Source organism: Vombatus ursinus, unplaced genomic scaffold (genome assembly GCF_900497805.2).
Source record: "Vombatus ursinus unplaced genomic scaffold, bare-nosed wombat genome assembly UNPS02009835.1, whole genome shotgun sequence".
Classification (NCBI taxonomy): Eukaryota; Metazoa; Chordata; class Mammalia; order Diprotodontia; family Vombatidae; genus Vombatus; species Vombatus ursinus.
This window is the reverse complement of record NW_020949613.1, coordinates 801,392-826,401: the sequence shown is the minus strand read 5'-3', so window position 1 is coordinate 826,401 and position 25,010 is coordinate 801,392. Positions and strand designations below refer to the sequence as shown.

General features: G+C 39.9%; 1 protein-coding gene across 1 annotated transcript in view; it reads left to right on the top strand.

The window, feature by feature from the left end:
- ELOVL5 (ELOVL fatty acid elongase 5) overlaps positions 1-20,541 on the top strand; it is a 91,092-nt gene extending 70,551 nt beyond the window's left edge. Inside the window, exons 4-8 of the mRNA XM_027852995.1 lie at positions 6,594-6,671; positions 10,713-10,884; positions 13,928-14,052; positions 16,810-16,944; positions 18,545-20,541. Of these exons, the coding sequence (XP_027708796.1) occupies positions 6,594-6,671; positions 10,713-10,884; positions 13,928-14,052; positions 16,810-16,944; positions 18,545-18,676 (642 nt within the window). The 3' untranslated portion in view covers positions 18,677-20,541. The remainder of the gene's footprint in view (positions 1-6,593; positions 6,672-10,712; positions 10,885-13,927; positions 14,053-16,809; positions 16,945-18,544) is intronic.
- Positions 20,542-25,010: the final 4,469 nt, after the last annotated feature.

Here is a 25,010-nt window from a genome sequence, read left to right as displayed (position 1 = left end):
CCTCTTTTTGTATCCTTTTGGATTAGCACAGTGCCTAGCACATAGTAGGCATCTAGTAAAAGTTTGTTGATGTCGCTATATTGAGAGAGATTCAAGAGCATCTCCCAACTCAGTCACTTACTTATTATCTATGTTACTTTGAAAGATGAGAGAAAGTAGGTAGACAGGATCCCTCTCAATCACTTGTTTATCCATGTTACTTTGAAAGATAAGAGAATAGGTGGATAGGGTCCCTCTTTTTTGGTAGAGGAATGTATTTAACAGTAACTGTACTTACTACCACTTCAGTAGGCAAGGGATCCCTGTAGAGAACTATTCTCTAGTGGCAGACAAGCCCAGGGAAGTAGGCCCTCAAAGACCCAAGTATTACAACCTAACTTTGGTTAGGTCAAAATGCCACAAATACCTGATTCAGGTTGGGCCTAGAAGACTTGCTGTTTCTCTGTGCCTGTTTCTCAAACATACGAAAACGGGCCTCGTGACTTAGCTGAAATCACTTTCAATTATGGCTCAAAGGGATTCCCAGTAACAGAAAACAAACACTCCCTTGGGCCATTAGTGCAAAAGGACATTAATGGGCATCTTTGTATGTCTTGCACAACTTACAGTTGTAATTCAAAACCTCACACTCTGCCTGGACTTACTCTTTGTGACACCACCAAAGTTAGTTTGCTTTAGAGGAAAATTTGTATCAGTAATTTCATGTGACTTATAAGCAGCCCCACATAAAATTTCTCATAAAGGTATTGACCACTGCTACTTCTGCTGGTGTTGGGCAGCATGGGTAAAGATGTTAGTAAGGGGTTATAAAGGCATGTTTTATAGAAAAAGCTGAGGCCCACTCTAGAGCTGTCTAGACAAGTCAAGGTGATGAGGATCTGAGTTTCAAGGTTACCTAGAGACTAAGGAGTCAAGTGACCTAGGTTACCTTTCCTGGCCTGCCATTAATGGCCTTTCTTATTTATTTGCAAATCATTTCCCCTTCCTACATCTTGGTGTTTCCTCATCTATAAAATGGGAGTGGGGTTGGGCTAGCTAAGACCACTTCTAACTCTGTATTTCTAGGAGTCTTGGAGAGGAACAATACTTGGTAGTTTGTCAGCTTTGTATTCATGTCACCACATTTCTACTTCTCACTCATGGTTCTCTTTAGGAGGTTGTGAGTTGTCATCCTTACAGTGTACAACTCTGGAATGCAGAGGCCACAGACAAAAGCCTGCCTGCTCATTCAGTCCTTAGTAGCAGTGGTGATGGGACTGAAAGACTTTGTCCTAAAATGTTTTTTCCCCTCGGTCTCTGAGTTCTTAAAATGACCTTGCTTCCTAAGATGGTTTTTTGTTTTTTGGCTTTTGTTTTTTGGGAGCATTCCAAGAATTTCTGTGTATTTTTTTTTTAAATGCCTGTAGCTCTCAAGCTTGAAAAATCCATTTGATTTGTCCAGATGCCAAGCAAAGAATCTTAAGACAGAATGAATACCCAAATACCCAATGACTTCATTTGTGGAGAAATGAAATGTTAGCTTTAAAATGCCCAGATCTCATTGTAGCAGATGTTTGAACGGCAAGGTTCAGTTCTGTTCATCAAACTGGTCACAGGCCAGCTGTTGTCAGGGGTGCAGTACTTGTCCTCTAAACACCAGGATGCACCAAATCATCATTGGCGATTTAATTTGACACATCGGAAGAGAAGAGATGTGTGCCATGTTTAATTATAGGCTCATCAAATCCTCTAGTACCAATTAAAACAAGCTTTACTCTTGACAAGATTGGTACCGATTGACATATGGCCGAAAATAATCTTGGTTCATTGGAAGGAACAGAGTAAATAACAATCCCTAGCTTTATTTATTTATTTGTTTTTGGAATCAGTTGTGCAACCCTGGGAAACAACATAGACATAATGAGGGAGCTGTTCCAACCTGTTTTGGGAGCACAATGGTGCTTTCACCTCATTTCCTGAAAAATCAGACCTATGGAATCCTCCCACATTTCCATGTGGTCAGAGGGGTTCTGAGGAAGGTAAAAAATTATGCCACTGAATCCGGACTGCCCACCCTGCAAAGGAAGGCTATATTTATTTATATTCATTATAAAGAAACTAAAAGGACAGTCTAAATCTGGGCCATCTTACTGCATATGAGGAGATTTATAGTGCCTGAAGGCCATTTCTTTTACTTCAATCAATAATCATCTCAACTCTGTTGTTTTTTTGTTGTTGTTTGTTGTTGTTGAGATCTGCCCAACTCTTCCTGACCCTGTGAACCATATTGTCCATGAGGTTTTCTTAGCAAAGATAGTGGAGTGATTTGCCATTTCCTTCTTCAGTGGATTAAGGCAAACAGATGTTAAGTGACTTGCTGGGGTCACATAGCTAGCAAGTGTCTGATGCTGGATTTGAACTCAGGTCTTCCTGACTCCAAGACCACTGAGTTGTCTAGCTGCTTCCTCTGCCTCCTCCCTTGCTTAATCCACTCACTCAACTAACACTTGGTGCAACACTCTAGCAAATCCTGCCTGCCCTTAAGTAGTTTACATTGTACAGTATATACTCAGAGAAGTAAAATCTAGGTAATCTGAGGACAAATTCAAGGTAATCAGGAAAACCTTCCTATCAGAGGTTGTCCCTCCACCCTTCCCTGGAAGAGAAACTAAGGCTTCTACCAGACAGAAAGATGTGACCTTGGCCAAGTCTCCTAAACTCCTCTGGGCCTCAGTTTCTACATTTGTTAAAAATGGAATTGAACTAGAGGACCTCCAAAGGTCATTTTCCAGCGGTTGAAGTAGATCTGTGGGTAGGTCTGTGTGTGTGTGTATGTGTGTGTGTGTGATACATGCATATATGCCAAATTGTATCTGCCATTAAGTATTTCATGGTTCACATTCTGGAACTGAAAACAAACTTTTCAAACAAGAAAGCACTTAACTATCTTAAAGAAGTTAGAAGTCGTGTATCTTAGTGGTAACTTCCCTAACTGGTTTGCCCAGTGGTCTAGGCTGGTTTTAAGCACTTCCTGGATAGTTTGTTTTGTCCACTGGCAAAGGAGTGATGACATGAGGCCCTTGGGCTGCCTCATAGAAAATAGGAGTTTTTCTTTGGAGGAGATTCACAGTACTTAGAGTCACTTGGAAGGGTAGGCCAAGTATAAATGTTAAGCAATGGTGTTGCTGTAGTATTTGAACTAATACTATAGTTTGCAGGCTCTGTTTCTTTTTTTTTTTAAATGAGGTCCTTTGTCTTTATTCAGCAAATAACAGTGCCTCTCATGCTCTCCAAGATCTCTTGAGAGTGACTTGTGGACAGCAGCTTGACCATCAATCTCATGTGTGCCATTTTCTTTCAGCCACTGTGGTTATAATATATTGTTCGGCTGGGCCAGATGGTTAGAATTCATCAGGGACAGCTAGGTGTTTTCTTATTATCTCCTTAATCTTAGGTAACTATATAATAAGTGCTTAATAAGATAATTGTTGAGTGGACTTCCTGTTAGCCATTTTTGTCATGAGCAAAAAAAGAAAGTAAGAATTGAGCAGTTCTGCTTTCTCAGTTATCATTGCCTTACCCACAGTAGGGCAGACAGTGTTCCTATCTTTTTTTTTTTTAACCTATCTTGTTTCTTCTGAATATGGGATTCCCATCCAGAGCCATCGATTTTCAGTGAGACCTATGAGGTAAAACATATGTTCATCCATTAGGGTCTTCAGGTCTTCTTGTGTAAACTGAGTATAGCCATTTTGAGGCCTTTAGATTTTTTATTACCAGTTCCTTTTTTTTTTTTTCTTTTTGCATTCTGTCCTTTATGAACTAAGAAGTATCTCACATAGTGTTCTTCTTCATTGTAGGTATCCTCTATGGTATGTAGCTTGCTGGGAAAAAAAATAGGCAGTTTTTCTCCTTTTGAGGCAGCTGGTGGTGCAGTGGATAGTGCCATGGAAGACCTGGGTTCAAATCTAGCCTCAGATACTTCTTAGCCATGTGACCCTTGGCAAGTCATTTAACCTTTGTTTGCCTCAGTCCTTCATCTGTAAAATGGGGGTCATAATAGCACCCACCTCCCAGGGCTGTTGTGAGAATCAAATAAAATAATAATTGTAAAGCACTTAGAACAGTGCCTGGCACATAGTAAGCACCATATGCAAGCTATTAGCATTATTATTATTCCCTGGCCTTTTTATTGAAAGTCTTTTTGATTAGGTTTGCTAGACACCGAGCAAGCACATTCTTACCAACCTTTGTTAGACTTCCCTAAATTTTCAAACTGTCGTCCAGAGATCAAAAGTCCTGTTCTCAGACACCACCTTCTTAGCCAGCTGCTTACTTCCTAAAGCAATTTTCTGTTCTGTATCCTTTGCTTTCAGTGAGCAGCAGAGAGGAAAAGACAGCCCAGACTATGTTCTTGAGTTTCTGGCTCAAAATCTTGTAAGCTCTTTCTTTCTATCAGTATCACCAGAAATTGGGAATCGTCCTCTGTTTTGACAAGCCTTGGAAAGTTCCCTGTTTACATCTTGGGTTACTTGCCCTTGGAGAAAAGAGGCCTCTCTATTGTAGTTTTCAGGTCTGAAAACAAAGGCTTCAGTCACCCCTGATGAGGGCCCTTGTCTTCTTCCTCTAACTGCTGGACAGTCCCTCACTTGATAGTTCCTGTGGCTGTGCCTTGGAGAATAAAGAACTTCTACCCTTCGGGAAGAGATTCCCATTTGTTTTTTACCTTCAATTACAGTTTGTCCTGATTACCTTCCTCTATCAGAGGACATCCTTCCACTCTCCAACTTGCCTATTTTTTCCTTTTGAAGTTCCACTGAGGATTTTAATTTGTTTCTAGTAAAACTGATTTACAATGTAAGCAAACCTTCCAAATCCTGTTCCACATAGCTTGTATTCTTGTTGTGGGTTCAGTCATGTCCAATTCTTCGTGACCCCATTTGGGGTTTTCTTCTTAAAGAGATTGGAGTGGTTTGCCATTTAGGAAACTGAGGCAAACAGGGTGAAGTGACTTTCCCAAGGTCACACAGCTAGTAAGTGTCTGAGGCCAGATATGAACTCAGAAAGATGAGTCTTCCTGACTCCTTTGCCTCCTAGCTGCCGAGCCTTATATTCAGTTTATCTCAGTTTCTCGTTTATCACAGAATGTAGAGGCATCTAGGCATCTAGGTGGTGCAGTGGATAACATCAGTGAAACCTGTCAGGAGGACCTGAGTTCAAGTTCAACCTCAGACACTTAATTCCCTATGTGACTGAGCGACTCTCTGTCTGCCTCTCTGCCTTTACCCATCTATAAATTGGGTTTCCTACCCCCCTAGGTTGTTGTGAGGATCAAATGAGATACATTAATAAAGCACTTTGCAAATCATAAACAGTATATAGGTGCTAGCTGTCATTACTACTACTACCACCACTGCTACCACTACCACCAACAGTACTAAAATATTAGCACTGACACTTGGTCCAACTCTTATTTTATAGTGGAGGAAACTGAGACCCGAAGAAGTCAAGTAATGGACCCAAGCTAGCTAGGGACAGAACTGGGTCAAGAATTCATGTCTTCTGACTCTCAGACTCTCTGTATTCCACCTAGTACACCATAATGCCTCTTTAAAAAAAAAATCATCATCATCTTTGGTCATACAACCATGTTATTAGTTCTGGCTACTCCTTTACAGCATAGATGCCAAACCAGGGGGAGATCAGAGAGCAAAAATCAGCTGCCTGGTGGCCTCTTGAAATTTTAAGTTCTTTAATAAATTAATTAATTTTTAAAAAAAAATTTTAAGTTCTTCTAAAACAACTTGGGTTCAAACACCATCTTTGACATCTGCTGGCTGTGTGACTCTTGCCGAGTCCCTTAACCTCTCAGTGCCCTAGGCAACCTGAAGGCTCTTAAGCTACAGTCCAAGTTGCATTAGCCAAGGGATTCCTCTCACTGTGGAGCTCTCCCTATACTAGTGAAATCACAGATGTAGACCACTGTGCACTATTGTGTTAAAGGCATTTCAGGAGAGACACAGAAGGGAGTAAGATCTTGCCTCTTCCTGATCCCCTGTAATACCCAGTGCCTTCCTTCTGTTGACTTTCTCCAGTTTATCCTGTAAATATCTTTCTTTGTACATAGTTGTTTTCATAATGGTTCCCCCTTAAACTCTGAGCTCCTTGAGAGGAAGGACTGACTTTTGCCCTTCTTTGTATTGCTAGCACAAGTAATAGGCACTAAATAAATAGTGTTAACTGCTGACTGGAAGGGATAAGATCAGAAAAAAAAACACCACAATATGAGATAGAATATAATGGAGTCAGGGTGTTGTAAGTGTGATGCATGGCCTGGAACTGCACGTTCCCCCATGTTGGGGTCTGTTTTCCGAGATCTCTGGCGTGCAATGTCTCTGTTGAGCCTCAGTTTCATCATCTATGAAATAGTAATAATAAGACCTCCAGCACCTGCCTCACAGGGTTGTTGTGATGTCAATTGAGATCATGTTTGTAAAGTGCTTACAAATCTTTTAAAGCACTTATATAAAAGTGTCAGCTGTTATTATTATTTTTATTATTATTACTCATGGACTGATGGGCTGTTTTTGTTTTTGTTTTTTTTTACTTTTTAGTTAGTAACAGGAGTATGGGAAGGAGAATACAATTTCTTCTGTCAGGACACTCGCAGTGGAGGAGAAGCAGATATGAAGGTAATTTATCATTTTATTGTTGTTTTTAGCCTTTTAATGCTTTGAAATGCCATTCAAATCCCACTTTCATCAGGAGACCTTCCCTGGCCCTTCCCCACTCATCCTACTCTATGCTTCCCATACTGGTGCCTTCCTTCTGAAATTACCTCCATTTACACTGTAAATATCTTGTGTGTATATATTTTTTTTAAATGTCTGCTTTTTAGAATGTGAGCTCCTTTTAGTACAGGGACAGTTTTCTTATCTTTGTTTGTACCCCCAGGGCTTAAGCACTTATTGAGGTTGTTAAATCTTTTTTTTTTTTTAAGTCACGTCCAACTCCCTTGTGAGAGAGTCACGTCTGACTCTTCATGACTCCATTTGGGGTTTTCATGGCAAAGATACTAGAGTGATTTGCCATTTCCTTCTCCAGCTCATTTTACAGCTGAGGATACTGAGGCAAACAGAGTGAAGTGACTTACCCAGGGTCATACAAGTGTCTGAGGTCAAATTTGAACTCTGGTCTTCTCGATTCCAGGCCTGGCACTCTATCCACTGCACCACCCAGCTGTCCCTCTAAGCCCTTACTAAATGCTCTTGGAGTAAATTGACATTGAATAGGAGTGATTAATGTGTGATGGGTGAATGATGCCAAGATTCCAATGGAATATACTGTATTCCTTGAGGCTCTGGAGGGCTTGGTTCACTTCTGGTGTTTTTCTTATCTCCAGAGGCCTAGCACCATGCTTGGCACAGAATGGTTGTTTAATAAATGCTGGCTAATAGATTGATTTCCCTGTTAATTTGTTTTCCTAGCAGATAGACAGAGCTGAACTTAGAGTCAAGACTACTGGCTGTGAGATCCTTGGCAAGTCCCTAAACTCTGTAGTGCCCTGGGAAACTCTCTAAGACTCTTAAGTCATGGACCAACCTGCATTAGTCAAGGGAATTTCTTCCCTGAAAAGAATTCCCTATACTGGTGAAATCACAGGAGCACCTACTGCATAAAGAGAGTTATGGGAAGGGACATAAAGGTGAATAAGATCCAGTGCCTACCCTTGCGGAGCTTATGATCTTAGTAAGGATAAGACAAGTGGAAATAACCTTATGATATAAGATAGAATGTGCTGGGTCCGTAGATGTTGTCTAAGGCTTTATGGAAGGGATGGCATTTGAACTGAGTTTGGATTTTATTTTATTTTTTACATTCTATCTCTCTTCAGAGAGTATAAGCTCCTAGAGGATGAGTTACTGTTTCATTTCTTTCTTTGTATCTCTTTGACCTAGCACCATCTCTGGTACATAGTAGGTACTTAATAAATACTTACGATTTAAAGATGAGTTCAACTGGCCGAGGTCAAGATGGAGAGGGAGACATTCAAAAACAGAGAAATCCACTAGAAAGTTAAGTTGGAATCAAACTGTGGGAGGCCTTAAATGCTAGTCAGGAGAGTTTGGATTTTATTTGGTAGTCACTGAGGTGCACCCCCTCCCCTCTTACAAGAAATCAGTTCCAAGTTCAAAGTCAGCAGTTGTGCCTTTGTTCTCTGTTTGATACCTCTTATTCTTCGAACTTCTGAAACGGAAGATCAGGCCTCCTTTTTTCTCTGTCTCATTTCATTCACTGAAATCGAATGAGTCTTTTTTTTGTACTGATTAATCCAAGTGCTTTCAAAGAGAATCCAAAGACCTATACTTTTCAGTTATTAATGGGTGTTGATGGCCCTATTTAAATATCTTCCCCATTGTCATTTCTTGCTTTTCCTGCTGTGTTCTTGAAGTTATAATTTGTACTGGAGAACTTACTTTGTGGCTAGAACTTAAGGTCTTGGAGTGATTTCACCTCTTTAAAATTACCAAAGGTTATCTGGTTCAACCCCATACCCAATGCAGGAATTCCCCTCCTCTCCTACAGAATAATAATTCTCTTCAGCCTCTGCTTGAATACTCTGAGGGACAAGGAACTCACTATCACATAAGGCAACACAGTGTACTTTTGGGATTGCTCAAATGATTCTAACTTTTTTTTGTTTGTTCATCTACTGAATCCACAACTGTTTCTTTCTAACTTTTGCCCACCAGTCCTCCACCTGTCCCCTAGAGCCACAAAGGAAAGTCTAATTCTAATACCTCTTACATACAGTCACTTTTTCTAAGGTATTTGAAGATTATGATCATATCTTATTAATCCCTAAGTCTTCTTTTCTCCAGGTTAACTGCCCGGTTTCCTTCAAGGATTCCTATGACATCTTGTTCATTTTCTTCCAGACATACTTAGATTTGCTAATGTGTCCAGCAGAGCACAGCAGTTCTGAAACATTGTGGTCTTGGGATACCTTTGTACTCTTAAATTATTGAGAATCCCAAAAAGCTTTTATTTATGTGGATTACATCAATACTTGCAACATTAGAAATTGAAGCTTAATTTTAAAATATATTGATTGATTTGTCTAAAAATAATAATAAATCAACATTTTAAAATGAAAAATTACTATTTTCTAAGACAAAAAAGGTAGTGAGAAGAGTAGCATTGTTTTACATATTTTCGCAAATTTCTTTAATGGCTGTCATAATAGAAAACAGCTGGATTTTCATCAGCTTTTGCATTCATCCTTTTGCGATGTTGTTTTGGTTGAAGTATATGAAGGCAGTCTGGCCTTCCACAGATATATGGTTGGAAAAAAGAGGAATATTTTAATAGTCAAATAATCTTAATATTATGAAAATAATTTTGATCTTGTAGACTTCCTGAAAGGGTCTTAGGAACCATCACCACCCCTCCTTCAGGAGTCTGCAGACTACACTTGGAGGACCATTGATGTAGTAGAAAGAGTGCCAGATTTGCCATCAGAGGACCTGGGTTCAAATCCTAAGTCTTCCACTTGTAGATTACCTATGTGATGTTAAGTAAATCACTACTCTCTGTGCCTCAAGTTCCTATGGAATGAGGGGGTCGGTCTGGGTGCCCTCCGAGGTCCCTTCCCTATATGACCCTATGATCTTTACCCAGAGCAGAGTTGTTTTCTGGAACCATCAGCTTCTTTGTTCTGGGCATTAGGTTCTTAAAGCAGCTTAAGGTCTCCTTGGTTGGCTTGTTTTGTTTTGTTTTTGGCAGCTCTATCACACTTTGTTGATGGTTAACTCCTTTTCACATGAGTATCTATTGAGTCTGGTCACCTCGCTCCTATAATTCTTCAGTTGTTCCCCTCCCCTGAACCCCTTTAAGGGTTTTAAGGCCACAGTGGGATGTACTGGACTCCTTTGTGTCTTTCTTAGATGTTAACAGACACTCTATGTGGCCCTTTTGAGGACTGAAAAGAAATTCAGGGTGTCCCAAAAGTCAGAGTGTCGTTATAAGTTCAAAATTCAAAGAGAAAACCAAGCTAAGAAATTAACTAAGAAACTCAGGGAATCCCAAAAGTCATAAGTTTTAGCTTAAAACTGCACGATGAGTTTTGGAAAGACACACCAATAACCAGGCTTTAATTCTCTTTCTTACTTATCCACTCCATCCTTTTTTGTCCTAGAGGCAACTAGGTGATACAGTGATTAGAGCACTGGACCAGAGGTCAGAAAGATTTGTTGTTGTTCAGTCATTTTCAGTCGTATTTAGCTCTTCATGATCCCATTTAGGGTTTTCTTGGTAAAGATACTGGAGTGGTTTGTCGTTTCCTTCTCCAGCTCATTTTATAGATAAGGAAACTGAGGCAAACAGGATTAAGTGACTTGCCCAGAGTAACACAGCCAGTAAATGTCTGAAAGATGAGTCTTCCTGAGTCCAGGCCCAGTATTCTATCTACTGCCTGGATTCTCAGAGTCAGGTAGACCTGAATTCAAATCCGGCCTCAGACAGTTACTAGTTGTGTTACCTTGGGCAAGTCACTTAACCTCTACCTGCCTTAGTTTCCTCATCTGTAAAATTGGGATAATAATAACACCTACCTCTCCAGGGTAATTGTGAGGACCAAATGAGTTAATATTTGTAAAGCACTTTACAAACCTCAAAGCCCTATATAAATGAAGGTTGTTTACTATGATTATTGTTATTATTATTTCTATTAGATCATCCGGGTCCTCTGGTGGTACTACTTCTCCAAACTCATTGAGTTTATGGACACCTTCTTCTTTATTTTACGAAAGAACAACCATCAGATCACCGTCCTGCATGTGTACCACCATGCCTCCATGCTGAATATCTGGTGGTTTGTCATGAACTGGGTGCCCTGTGGTCACTGTAAGTATCATTCAGACTGAAATAACTTTATCAGATGCATGTGCAGAGATGGCAGGCTGAATCTTGGGGCACTGAGTGAGTGGTGATTGTCTCTGCCTGTTTAAAATGCTATGACTCAAGAATTTGGACTTTGTTGTCTTATCTGTATAGTGCAGGTTTGGATAGCCCAGGGAAAGAGGATGATATTGGAAATCTACTCTTTTTTTTTCTTCTTTCTTATAATATTCTGTGCTAATTAGCCTAATGGGCCGAGTAGGAGAAGGTACCCAATGATATTTCAAGAGACTAGGGGACCAGTGACACTGGGAGCTCATGAGAGGGCCAATCTTACCGTAAGTTAACTAACTAGCTATGTACCTGCTGTCTGGGAATCCCCTGACCTTCTTACTTCTTCTCCCAGATTTTTTTTCCCTTTCCCCATCTGGTTAAGCCCCTCAAACCTTCTTTAAGGTGATTTGATGGATTTTCTTTCTCTCCTAAACTGTGTTTGGTTCTTTTTTAAAGGGGTAGACCAAGCAACACAGTAGAAAGAACACTAGATTTGAAGTTAGAGTACCTGGATTCAAATCCTGTGCTTTTTACACCATTAAATCCAAGGACATATGAGCCTAATTCACTAGACCCCAGCTTCCCTATCTTTAAAATAAGATAATTGAACTAGATGTCCTTCAAGGTCCCTTCCACACCTAAATCTTTGTTCCTATGAGTTTGAGTCATCTAACTTCCCTGGACCTCAGTTTCCCTATCTGTCAAATGAGCATGTTTAGACTAGACACCCAGTGAGGTCCCTTCTTTCTCTAAATCTGTGAATCCCTGAGTAGATCAGGTTAGCTGTAGCATAGTAGGTAGAGCAGTAGACTTGGAGACAAGATGAGTTCAAATACTGTCCCAGGCACTTAGTAAGCTGTGTAACCTTAAGCAAGTCACTTAATCTCTACTAGCCTCTGTTTCTTTATCTGTAAAATGGAATAATAACATAGACCTCACAGAGTTGTCTTGGGGATTAAATGATATAATGTGTTAAGTGCTTTGCAAACCTTAAAGCCCTATATGTAAATGCTGTTGTCATTGTTGTTATTATTATTGTTATTATCATCATCATCGTATAGTTTTTTTTAAACCCTACTCACATATATTGATGTAATACATTTGATTTTCCATTAGCATGTGTATAGTTTTCATTTCTGACAAAACTTGAAAACTGGAAATGAATTCTCTAAGAAGTGTCTCCTCTGCTTTTAAAGGAGCAGCTTGGGAGCCTTTTGCTGTCCTTCGTCTGAGAGGGCTTCTAATTTTCACTATTCAAAACATCACCTTTGAGTTCAGCCAGTTCTCTTAGCCTAGAATACCTATTCTTCCTGATAAGAATCTCATCATGCAAAAAGGTTTAACAAATGACTTCAGTTAAAATTCCTGCCCCACGACCCTCCTGAATTTTGATGGGTACCTTCTGGCCCTTTCAGCCTGGCCAGTTTCTTCAGGCTTTGTTTTTCATAGGACCTTAGCCTCAGAGCTTCAAAGAGGCTTTATAGGTTATCTGGGCCTTCCCTCTCTTTTTGCAGACAAGAAAACTGAGGCCCAGGAGGTTAACAGGTTTGTTCCATAGGGACTAAGTACCAGGACTAGGATTGAATTTGGGTCCCCTGACTTCCAAATTCATTGCCTTTCCTACTACAGCATACTGTCTCCTTTCCACATTAGAGCTCCTTGGATAGTGCTACCCTTTTGTGAACTGTGTTTACTAGATTACAGAGAAACAGTCAGTGATCATTAATAACAACTTGCATTTCTCCAGCAATTCAGGGTTGACAAAGCTAGTCCCTGGCAACAACCAGGGTTATCCTATTTTTCAGTTAAGGACATTGAGGCTCTGAGAAGTTATCATGATTTGCCCATAGTCATACTCACATCCATTGAGGATCTAGGGTAAAATTGGAACCCAGGACCCCTGACTCCATGCCGAGAACTCTTTTGACTCTTAACATTACTGCTTGGAGATCAACTCTTGAGTTTATTGTTTTTTCTACCATACCAAGGCTGACTTTTGCACATAATTTAACTGCTTTAAATTAAATAATAACAATTACACCTAATAGCAGTAATACCATCTTGCAGATTTTTCAAAGAAATTCTGTTTGTTACTGCATTTGATTCTCTCAGAAACCCAGTGAAGTACAGTCTGGCATGTATGACTCTTTCCATGTGACACATGAGGATACAGAGGCATAGTGAGATTGTGACTTGCCCAGAGTTGGTTTGTGGGTAAGACCAGACCTCAGCTTGAGTTGCCTGGTGCCTAGAAGGCCTCACACTCTTTCCGTCAGTTTGATCACACATGTAAAATCTTAGTCCATTTCCTAAGCCAGGGGTGGGGAACCTGCGGCTCTGGGGCACAATTTGTTCTATGGAATTTGGATTCAGTCAAAGGGCCACCCTTGAGTTCCTAGAGGACCACATGTGACCTTGAGGCCGCAGGTTCCCCACCCCTGTCATCTAAGCTTTGTAACTTAATTGCTTGGGTGACCTGTGGGCAGGTTGATGAACCTCCCTCTCTAGGCTTCAGTTTCCTCATCTTTAAAATGAAGAGGTCAGAGTAGCTGATGTCGGAGGCATCTTAATCAATGACCCTGCAGAGTAACAGTGAGCATCTATTAGCTATCTTTTCTCACATCCTAAAGATACAGCTTAAAACTGTGTGGGAAATAGTTAGGCATAAAGGCCCTGGATCACAGTATCTGTCCTTCATTTGAGGGCATGGAACCAGAGAATTGACCTTAGCCTCTTGGATCAGGTAAGCCCTGGCTTTGCAGCCCATCCCAGCTGCTGCAGCCTGGCCAAGGAGAAATTGAGTTCTCATTCATGACATGTTTATGCTGAGATGGTTGACAAGGCACTTGCTTAGGAGTGAATAATAGATTTACCCACTTTTCAAGATACAACAAGGAACTGTTTTCTGTTGTTGTTTTTTTAAAGTTTTCCTAGCTTTGTGAACGTTTTAACCAGATGACATGTCCTTCCATTTTCTCTCCCCTCCAATCTACAGCTTACTTTGGTGCCACCCTTAACAGCTTTATTCACGTCCTCATGTATTCTTACTACGGTCTGTCTGCTATTCCATCCATGCGCCCATATTTGTGGTGGAAGAAGTACATCACTCAGGGACAGCTGGTGAGTGAAATTGGCCTCTTCTTCTGGATGTGCGGTCAGGGAGATGTTAGTTACCTCTGAAAAGCAGTCAGGCCAGCTGTCTTGCTGTTCGTTTTCTGTGCTGTTGTGCTCGTGATGTGTGTATGTGTATATGTGGGTGTCTCTACACCGTGCCAAAATCCAAGGTGTGGAGAACTCTGGGCTTCCACTTCCTCCTCTGTAAAATGTGAGAGTTGGACTCCCTGACCTCTTACAATCCCTCCCAGCTCTAAATGCCTGAGCCTTGTCTAAGTTCCATGCCTATGCAGAGAATGAAGGAATGCCCAAATTTCAAAACATTTCTTGTGAGTCAGACGGCTGAGAACTGTCTGCTCAGCAAAAAGCAGGAGAGCTAAATGGCTCTTCAATCAGCATACTTTTTTGGAGGGCCTCATTATATGCAAGGGTGGGATGTTGGGCATAGCAGCCCTTTGTGGAAAGGCTGACCCTGCTGCCAACGTTGATAATGTAATAAAACCCACCGTACACCTGGTTGAGCTCAATTACTGCTTCTTCCTTACCTTACCTTACCTTCCCCATAGAATTTCCCAGTGATCATCATCATCCTGGGCTCCTTAGATTCCCCATTAAACCATATTATTACAGTAGTTTGTGAGTAGATCACACTCTCTGGGGTTAGCTGTGTAATACCTGTGATTGTTAGACATCTGAAAGTCTGAGTGTTTATATAAGGAGCCAGGAGAGGGGGGATGTGTGACCTGTCTGAATTCTCACGTAGTCTTAAATCCTTTTCCCCATCTGGCTGCAATGTACCTTCTCAGGCTTATCGTGCTTGACACTGCTCCTGAAGCACTCTCCATTCCAGCCAAATGTACCTGTTCATTCTTTCCCATACCTGACATTCCATCTTTTATCTCCTTGCCCTTACCTATACTTTCCCATGACTGGAGTGTACTCCTTCTTTGGATCCTAGCCTCCTTCAGAGTTCAACTTGAGGGCCACCTCTGTCCTAATACAAGTTCTTTCCTAATCCCTCTAGCTGTTAGGGAGGGGTGGAAAAGACTTTGTATTCACTTGTTCTGTTTTAAATTATATTCTTGACCTCAAGTAGCCAGCAGTGTAGAACAGGGAAAATATGTACCATTGATAACTATTCATAACATTACCCAAGTGCCCTGGAGGTGAAACAAGAAAAAAATGATAGCAGTGAACTTTTAAATAAACTGAGCTAATATAGAACTCTCCAGATAGATTTTTGTCATTCTTAAAAAGATTCTTATTAGATAGAATTTTTATTCAGAGTAGGTCTTCATCATAGGCCTCCTTAGTTTCCCAATTCTTTTCTATGGTATATAGTACCTACTGTGTGTTAGTCTGAAATACAAAGACAAAAATGGTAACAGCTCCTGCTCTCAAGGACTGAGGGGAAATAACCTGTATGCAAGTAAATACAAAATACATAAGGGGAAAGCACCTCTGACGTGAGGCCCCCAGCCAATAGTGCCTCTTCCTCTCCCAAATTATTTTGTCTGTATTTTGGATATACTTATGTACATGTTATCTTCCCTAATAGAATGTAAGCTCCTTGAGGGCAGGAATTATATTGCTTTTGTCTTGGTATTCTCAGTGCCTGGGACAAAATGGGTTGGTTCTTTATGAATGCTTATTTTTTAGTTGTTTAATAACCTGAAGAGAAAAAATATCAGAACTACTAGCTCTCCAGTTTACAGAATTCTAATGATCTGTTGGAAATTCAGTTTATTGAGGACCCTCTATTTTGGGAGCAGGAAAGGCCTGGCGCTAGTTTCCCTCTTTTTATTTTCAGGGCTGTTCTTAGTGGATTCACTTGTACATTATTTTTTAAAATATACTTCAGCAAAAACAACTTCTTCTCTAATCTCAAGCAGTAAACTGCACTCCTACACTCTTATTAATTTGACAGAATATAAGCTGTCTGTAGCAGCAATACATTGTCTCCAACATTTTAGTTTTTCTGAGAGCTGCTTCATGTGGTTTGCCTTCGTCTTTTTTATTAGAAGTGGTGCATAGATTTAGCTTAAATTTCCTCCCCATAAAATCTTTAAACCAGATGGTGCCTTATCCCAAAAGAAATATACAAATAGGAGAAATAAGTAACATTCTGTTATTTATTTTTCACATTTCCTGCCACAGCACATCACCCATTTCCAGCTCACATTTGTACCCTTCCTCCTTCCCTTTAATAAAACCCAAAACAAAACAAAACTACCAATATGTACTTATTAATTCAGCAAGCATTTATTACTCTCCTACTTTAAACTAAGAGTACTTGCCTCATAGGGTTGTTGTGAGAATCAAATGAAATTATGTGTTTGTATGTGTACATACTTACGTACTTAGACACACACACATACATGGAGGGGTATATGACACATATATCTATATGTGGTGTGTGGGTGTGTGTATGTATGCACCACTCTGCAAACTTTCATATAAATGTTAGTTTATTATGTCTACTACTACTGCTTTTATTACTACTGTTACTAGTAGGTGCTAGAGATACACAGATTCAAAATGAAATGCAGCCCCTGCCCTGAGGAAGCTTACATATTCCCCCAAGTTACAAAGCCTTAGAGGGTTTGCTCCACTTGACAGTACGTTTCTTTATATACTGTCTTAGAAAGGCTTTCCATTGGGTTATTTAGAGACCTGTAGAGGCAGTTCTGCTCATGTTATTTTCTCTATTATTTTATGATGAAGAGTTAAGATGCTTACCCCTTTCTTTCCATTTCCCAACAGCTCCAGTTTGTGTTGACAATCATTCAGACTAGCTGTGGTGTTGTGTGGCCTTGTGCATTCCCTCTGGGCTGGTTGTACTTCCAAATTGGCTATATGATTTCATTGATTACCCTCTTCACAAATTTCTACATTCAGGTAAAATCACTTAAAAAAAAAACCCAACAACTTTTGTATTTGGTATAACTTGAGCCTCGTTTGATAGCATATCCAAGATGATTTTAAAGACTCATTTCTCCAATGCCGTTTGAATCTAGATGCTCTACAGGTAGCTCACCTTAGAATCCATATTAGAAACTTAAAAACAAATTTTCATGAAGGTTATATAAGTGAGCACTCCTTTCTGAATTACTCCTATAAAGTGATTTCCACCCAAGGCTTATGACCCAGAATCCTCCGTGCTCCCACTCCAGGACTCACCAATGGCAGATTTCCACATGTTCTCAGTGACTAATAGGAAATGGTCCTTGGTTCTAACCTTTACTACGTGTGCCCTAATGAAGTCTCAAATCTAGCTGTATGTAGTCTTTACCATGCTCTCATCTAAAGGAGATGATCAAAGACAATGAGGCAGTCTGATGCAGTGGATAGAGGGCCAGCCTCATAGCAGGGAAAACCTGGCTCCAAGCCCTGCCTCTGACACACACCAGTTGTGTGTGGAATGCTAGACAGGTCACTCAAGAGTCCCAAGCAGTCACCTAAGACTTTTAAGTTGTAGAGCAGGGTAGATCTGCCCTGGTAAAAGGAGTTTGCTCATTGTGCATTTCCTATACAAAATCTCTGATACTGCAAGATTCCTTTGACATAGATACCACAGGTGTTTTCGAATCAGACCTATGATTTCATTGATACAGGGAACTTGCAGTAAGGAAAAAAGCTTTTACCAACATAGCTCAGAACCTGCTTTATATGGGCAGCTAAGTGTTACAGGAAACAGAATACCGGTTCTGAAGTCAAGAAGAGTCATCTTCCTGAGTTCAAATGCAGCCTCAGACACTTAATAGTTATGTGACCCTGGGCAAGTCACTTCACCCTGTTTGCCTCAGTTTCCTCATCTGTCCGATGAGCTGGAGAAGGAAAAGGCAGACCACTTTAGTATCTTTGTCATGAAAACCCCAAATGGGGTCATGAGGAGTTGGACATGACTAGAACAACAACCACCACCTGCTTTGTAACTCATAATCTTAGAGAGCTACTTATTACGCTAAGAAATTGTTATTATCATCAATATTTTACAGATAGAAAAACTGAGGTTCAGAGGATAGGTGATTTGCCCACAGTCACTCATCTTATAGGTGTTAGAGACATATTTTGAAACCCAGATTTTCCATAATCCAGACCCCATACCCTCTCTGCAACACCACCCTGCCTACCAGTGTGTTCATTTTCTCACTCATCTCAATACTTGAAGGGGGAGCATGATGAGAGGTCTCTTTGTTGGCTAATGTACTTAAGGCCGGGGTGTATTGTTAAGATCAGTATGAAGCCTTGACAGATGGATGAATGAATGAAAGTAGAAGATAGAACTTCAGATTTGATTATTGACCTCAAAGGTCATTTCACACTACAATTTAAATAGAAAAGAAACCAGCACCCCCCCTCAAAAAAAGGATTTTTATATCAACGTGTCTAACATCAAGTGGTTAATGCTAGAAGGTAGCCTTACCCACCCTCCTATTCCCCCATGATGTCATCTTGGCCACCATATTAAAATCCCATTTACCCTTGTACTCCTCAGACTTACAACAAGAAGGCATCGACCCGGAGGAAAGACTACCAGAATGGGTCCATGGCTGCAGTGAATGGGCACACAAACAGCTTTTCTTCTCTGGAAAACAATGTGAAACCAAGAAAACAAAGGAAGGATTGAAGACCAAACATTTAGAAACCCCAGACAACAAAATCATCTGATTGTAAGCACAATGTGAGTTGTGCACTGATACTCCTAACAGCTACTGTAACTATTCCTGCCTGCGATAGTGTGATTTATGTAGGACTTAACCAGTGCAAACTAGAAAAATTGTATAAAGATTATTAAAGTAGGCATAAGACTTTTTTTAACAATTCTGGGCTCTTACTGACCCTGCTCTGGACTGTGGAAGGGAGTATTATTATAGTAAATGACACTGCTGTTGCCTTATTAGTCAATATGATAGGTGCTGAATTGTGATTCACAATTTCCAAACACTGTAATCCAGTCTCATTTTTTTTTTTTATTGTAGATCATGCATGTGATTATAAATGTAAATTTGTATGTTGTTTTAGTAGAGATAAACACACATGCCTTAAAAGTTTAACAAAAAAATAAAAAAGCAGGGCCCAAAGCTTTTCAGTTTAAAATTAAGGTTATGTTTTAAGTTTTGTTTTTTTGTTTTTTAAATTTGATTTTCTTAATATGTTCCATTTAGCAAGATCAAAGACCACAGTTCATGAGATGAATAACGTCTGAAGCATAATTTTAAGTGGCTTGTGCACGTTTCATTGAAATCAGCAATGGCACCTCTGATTTTGTAATATTGGCTTTCTTTAAGCAGGCCTAGATTCTAAAGGAGCAATCAGTTTAACTTTTTAACAGATCATATTTTTTTATTTTGTGTGCCGCTATTAATGTAAGAATATGAAAATAAAAATAAAAATAAAAATGTGCGCTAGAGCAACCATAACAGGAGGTAGATAGATATATACAGACACCCATGTATGTCTGTATATATATAGCTTGTCTTTAAGGTTTAAGGAAGAGTGTATGATGGACCGAATTTTTAATTTCTCAATTCCAAATTGCTAAGTGGCTTTTATACAGGGGAACAATGCTGGTTTTGTTTTGCACATCATGGGTAGGATATACACCTTTCCAAAAAAGACAACTGAGTACTTTTGATGTAACACAGTCCTACAGATGATCTGTGATTGGTTGGCAGGGGTCATATTTAGATTGGTTTCTGTACTGCTATCTGTTCAGATGCAAAGTTTGTTTTGGTTTTTTTTAATGTGCCTAGATTACCGAAAAGAAAAGAAAGAACACTTTCCCAAATTTGGGGTTTTTTTTAAAGGTAAAATTTAAACAGATAGCTACAGTAGAAGAGAGAACTGGGAAATTTGGAGATGATTGTTTCTTGTAAGTCTTATATATCACCTGTAATTTTTCTGCTTGGTATCTAAAGATTTGTTTAGAGCTGCTTATTTAAAAAAAATGATATACTGCTCACCATAAAATCTTGTCTTACACTCTTGGGTGGCAAAAACAGACAAGAGCTATTGTATGTGTCCTTTAAAGTGTTGGAACTTAGCCTATAAATAAAACCTTATTCACTGAGCAGCAATTACATTTAACCACTCTTGCAGTATATCTTAGAGAATCATTGATCTAAATGTATAGACTGTTGGTTTGATATTTATGTAAATATCAGTTTACCATGCTTTAATTTTGCACATCCATATCTTAGGAGAACTAATGAGTTCTCTTATTAGTCTTGTGAGTTTTCTTTACTTGTTTTGAAGAAGTCATGGCATCTGTTTACATTTACCTTATCAAAACTAGAGAGTGTATGTGTGTGTATGTGTATGTCTTCATTCCTAGGTACCAGTTTGCAAAAGTCTTTACATATTTCAGTACAGAAGCTATAATACTCAATAGTGCTAAGTGTGCTAGAAATAAATCCTTAGCTCATCTGGATATACCCACATTGTTAAACAATGTCAAAACGTTAATCATTAAAACATTTTTGATTATCTGTGCTTGGGCTCCTTGGTGTTTGTGCTCTTTCAGATTGGTGGAGGGTGCCACATCTTTCCGAACCAGCTGTGCTAGTCAGGGGGTGGGTGCCAGGGCCATAAGAGGTGCTGGCACCCCCGGAATCTAAAGAATATTTTGGGGGCAGCAGGGCAAGAGTTAAGTCAAAGGAGGGATGAGAGTGCTCCATGGGGTAGACTAGACAATTATAGTGGACGGAGAGGACAGAACTTAGGATCTCCTATTTTGCTTCTGTTTTCTTTGAGAAGGAGAGCGATCTTTGGACTAGGAAGGCTAAGGTGGTTAACAGCGTGTTGAAATCCAAGATAAGTAAGGCACAGCAATAGGTGGAAATTACAAAAAAGCAAGCTTTGGCTTAATCTAAGGAAAAACTTCCTCACAATTAAGAGTCCAAAGGCAGAGCCGACCGCCTCAGGGTGGAGTGATAACTAAGATAGGAAAACCAAGGAGTTACAGAACCCCAGTCCATGCCCCAGGGCACCAACATTTAGAGGGTATAAAAAGTTGTTTTTTTTATTTAACAAATTACTCAATTTAAAAATTGCCTTCATTTACATGTTAGCAATATGTGTAACGTCTTCAGCAACATAGAAACAATTGAATTTAGCACCTCGTATAGCAGGAATTATTCAAAATAGGAAGCTTCCAAAAGGAATACTTCCTCCTTTTGCCCCCGCCCTGCTGTACTCTGACTCAAACCTGGTGAGTCCTTTCCCAGGAAGTAGCCTCCTCAGAAAATGCTGCTTGGTACCCTGGTGTCTCTGTGACCCCAAGCTGGACTGCTGCTGTAGGCTCTCCTTTCACATTCAAATTAACTTGTGTTAATTTCACGTCATGCATTAGAAAGTCTACCATAGAGGAGGCTTTTGGCCACATGACCCAGGAGCCAAAATTACCAGTTATAGCTCAGTAGGTTGTGAGTTCCTTCCTTATGCCCTAAATGTCTTCTAGTGGAAGCCGGAAGACCATTTGTCAGGGATGTAAAGAGCATTCCTGCTTGGGCCAAGACTGAAGTAAGGTAGCCTCAAGGAATCTCTTCCAGTTCTGAGTATTCGTGGTTCTGTGACTAAAATCAGCTACCACCCAATGAAAGAAAACCTTATATTTTATACAATAGCTGGTAGAGGCTAGGTCCCTTCCTCTAAGAAAGAAAGTGAACATCCAGATGAGGATTAAACCAAGACTTGGGATAAAAATGAACTACTATCCAGAGGTTTCATTTAAGTAACTAGATGGCTGTACTAGAGGAAGTGCCATACTTGCTTCTGAATGCTCATGTAAGAGTGGGCATCTGTACATCTGGCCTTCCTGTTGAAACGGAGCAGAACAGGCAATAGAATGCCTTTCCCAACACTTGATGTATCATTAATTGCTGACATTTGTGTAGTGCTTGTATGTGCCAGGTACCATGCTACAGTTATCTTATTTGATCCTCACAACCCTGGGAGGTAGCTGCTATTATTATCCCTGTTTTACAGATGAGGAAACTGAGTCAAACAGGTTAAGTCAGTGATTTGCCCAGGATCACAGAGCTCGGTGTCTAAAGCTGTATTTGAGCTTAGAACTCCCTGACTCTAGGCCCAGTACTCTTTATCATCCTCGGTACCACCTAGATAACACATGAGTATTGAATCGACATCCCCTGAAGTCCTATGGTCCTATTCTTGGTCCAGTTCCAAAAGCCTAACTTGTGCAATGTCTAGAGAAAACATATAGCTGTGCCAACTGTATGAAGCCTTGGAGGCCTTTGGGAAAATGATTTGCAGTTGTAGCCAAGAATGTGGAATGAGGCAGAGGGTTCATTCAATCAAAATGTTAAGTATTAAATGCTTATTATGTGCCGTACACTGTGCTAAGTACTGAGGATACAGGTATATGTAAATAATAAAGCAATCCCTACTCACAGTGAGCTTATATTCTAATGGGAGAAATAAGCACATACAGAAATTTGTGCAGAATAAGTAATAAAAATGAAATAGTTAAATATAGGGTATAGGAGAGGGAAAGGCCTAGCAGTTGAGATTGGGAAAGGCTTCTGATTGAGGTGTGTCTTGAAGGAAAAGAGGGATGCCGTGACGTATGGCTAAAGATAAGGGAGTACATTCTAAGCATGGGAAATGGCCAGTGAAAAAACTTGGGAGACAGAACATGAAAATATATGTGAGGAACAGAAGAAAGGCTAGTTGGGCTGGATTGTAGAGCTATAAAGGGAATAGAATTGTTTGCTCCTGTGGCATTATGGAGAATCAAGCTGAATGCAACCTTGATATCAAAGTATGCTGAACCCTGTAATTTTTTTATTTCTTTTCAGTTTAACAAAAATCTATTTTCTCTCCTTTCCCCGTTGCATTGGAAAGAAAAAAGAAAAAAAAAAGCCTTGGAATAAATAATGAATAGTGAAACATTTCCAGAATCAGTAGAACCTGTCAGACTATATATCAGAGCATCTTCTGGAGTAAATTCTATTTTCCAATTTTTTCCATTTTTCATGTAAGCTTTCTGGCGCCTCCTTAGGAAAAAGATTACAGTGGTCTTATATTCCATGTTTTCAACCAAAGTTTCCCCTCTGATATGATCTTTTGCTTTTGGGATCAAAAATGGCATTGTCCTTCACAGAAGGACATTGCTAGCCATCTCCACACCATGCTACTCTGCCCAGCACCTCTCTGTCCCCTCTTTGGAACTTGGGTTGACAGGTTCCAATAGGTGAAATTTTGCCTCATTTTACCCAGATCCAGGCCTTTATACTCCTTCCTGATCATGATAACTGTATACCCCTCACCTTTTCTAGCTCCCCTTTCTGTTAAGAATATAAACTTTTGTTAGAATGTAAACTCCTTTCTTGCTAGTGTTTGCGTACTCAGAGCTTAGCACAGTGCCTCACTTAATAAATGTGCTATCATCTGTCCATCCATTCATCCATCTATCTCTTGCAATCTACCTATCTAGCTATATCTACTTGTAGCTTCCTATCTATCCATCTAGCTATATCTATCATCTATCTATATCTCTTCTTATCTTTCCATATAGCTATATCAGTCTCTTCCTATATATCTTTCTCTTCCTATCTATCCATCTAGCTATATCTATCTATCTCATCTCACTCTATCTACCTTATTTTGAAATAAGAGAAAGCAGTGGAAAGAGCACTAGCTTTGGCTGAAGTCAGAGAACCTAGGCTTAAATCCCACCTGATGTTTACCATCTGTGTGACATTGGACAGATCGCCATAACCTCCCTGGGCTTTGTTTTGTTCATCTGTAAAATGAGGGATTTAAGAAAATCCCTGTATTTTATAAAAATACAGGATTTTATATGGATTGATAGATGGCCTCTAAGCTCCTTTCCAGCATTAGTTCTCTTAACCTATGAATGATACTAGGTTTTGCACCATTCTTAATTATACCATGTAACTGTCCAGATTGATTTCATTTGCTGCCTAAAAACTGACAAATTATTGCATACAAGAATAGCAGCAGCTAATGCATTCAGTCCTTCCCAAGGACAAGCATCCATTCTGTCAAAGGCATGGAGCCCTGAAATTTTGAGGTGTGTTATTTCCCTAAGTTGACTTTCCCATTTCAGATTGATAACCCTCCATTCGGTCAACCAGCATGCCTACTATGCCTACTATTATGTGCCTACTATGTACCAAGTACTGTGCTAAATTCTGAGGGTACAAAGAAAGACAAAAATGCAAGTTACTTTCTCTGTCTCTGCCACTCTCTGTGTGTCTCTGTCTCTCTCCATATATGTATGTGTGTGTGTATGTATGTTATATATAGTATACATATGTGTTATATACATATTTAATATATATGATGAATTAGAAGTAATCAACACTAAGAAGGCATTAGAGTTAAGGGGGGGGCAGGAAAGGTTTCTGGTAGAAAGTAGGATTTCCTCTGGAACTAAAAGGAAGCCAGGAAGCAGAGATGAGGAAGGAGAGAATTCCAGGCCAGTGAACAGAACAGCCAATGGAAAGGCAGAGTTAGAGATAAAGCATCTTGTGTGAGGAACAGGAAGGAGGCCAGTATCACTGGATTGTAGAGAATGTGGGGGTGAATAACATGTAAAAGACTGAAAAGGAAGGTATGAATGAGGACCCCAGGTTATGAAATGCTTTCAAAGCCATACAGGATTTTATATTTAATCTTGGAAGTAATAGGGAGCCCTGGAGTTTACTGAAATAGGTGCCTATTTCTATCAATCAAGTATTAACTGCTTCCTAGGTGTCAGGCACTGGGAGAACAGGTACAAAGAATGAAGCAATCCCTGCTGATGAGCAGCTAGTGTACTCTTCTAACAGCCTTGATGGTGAAGACATCTACACAGAGAACCTCTGGCAGTATGCTGGGCCTAGGGCCTGCTAAATTTGGGTCAAAATGAGCCAAGGCCAAAAGTCAGACCCTTCCCTCGCCAAATTTAAAGTAAATATCCAGAAGCTGGTCCC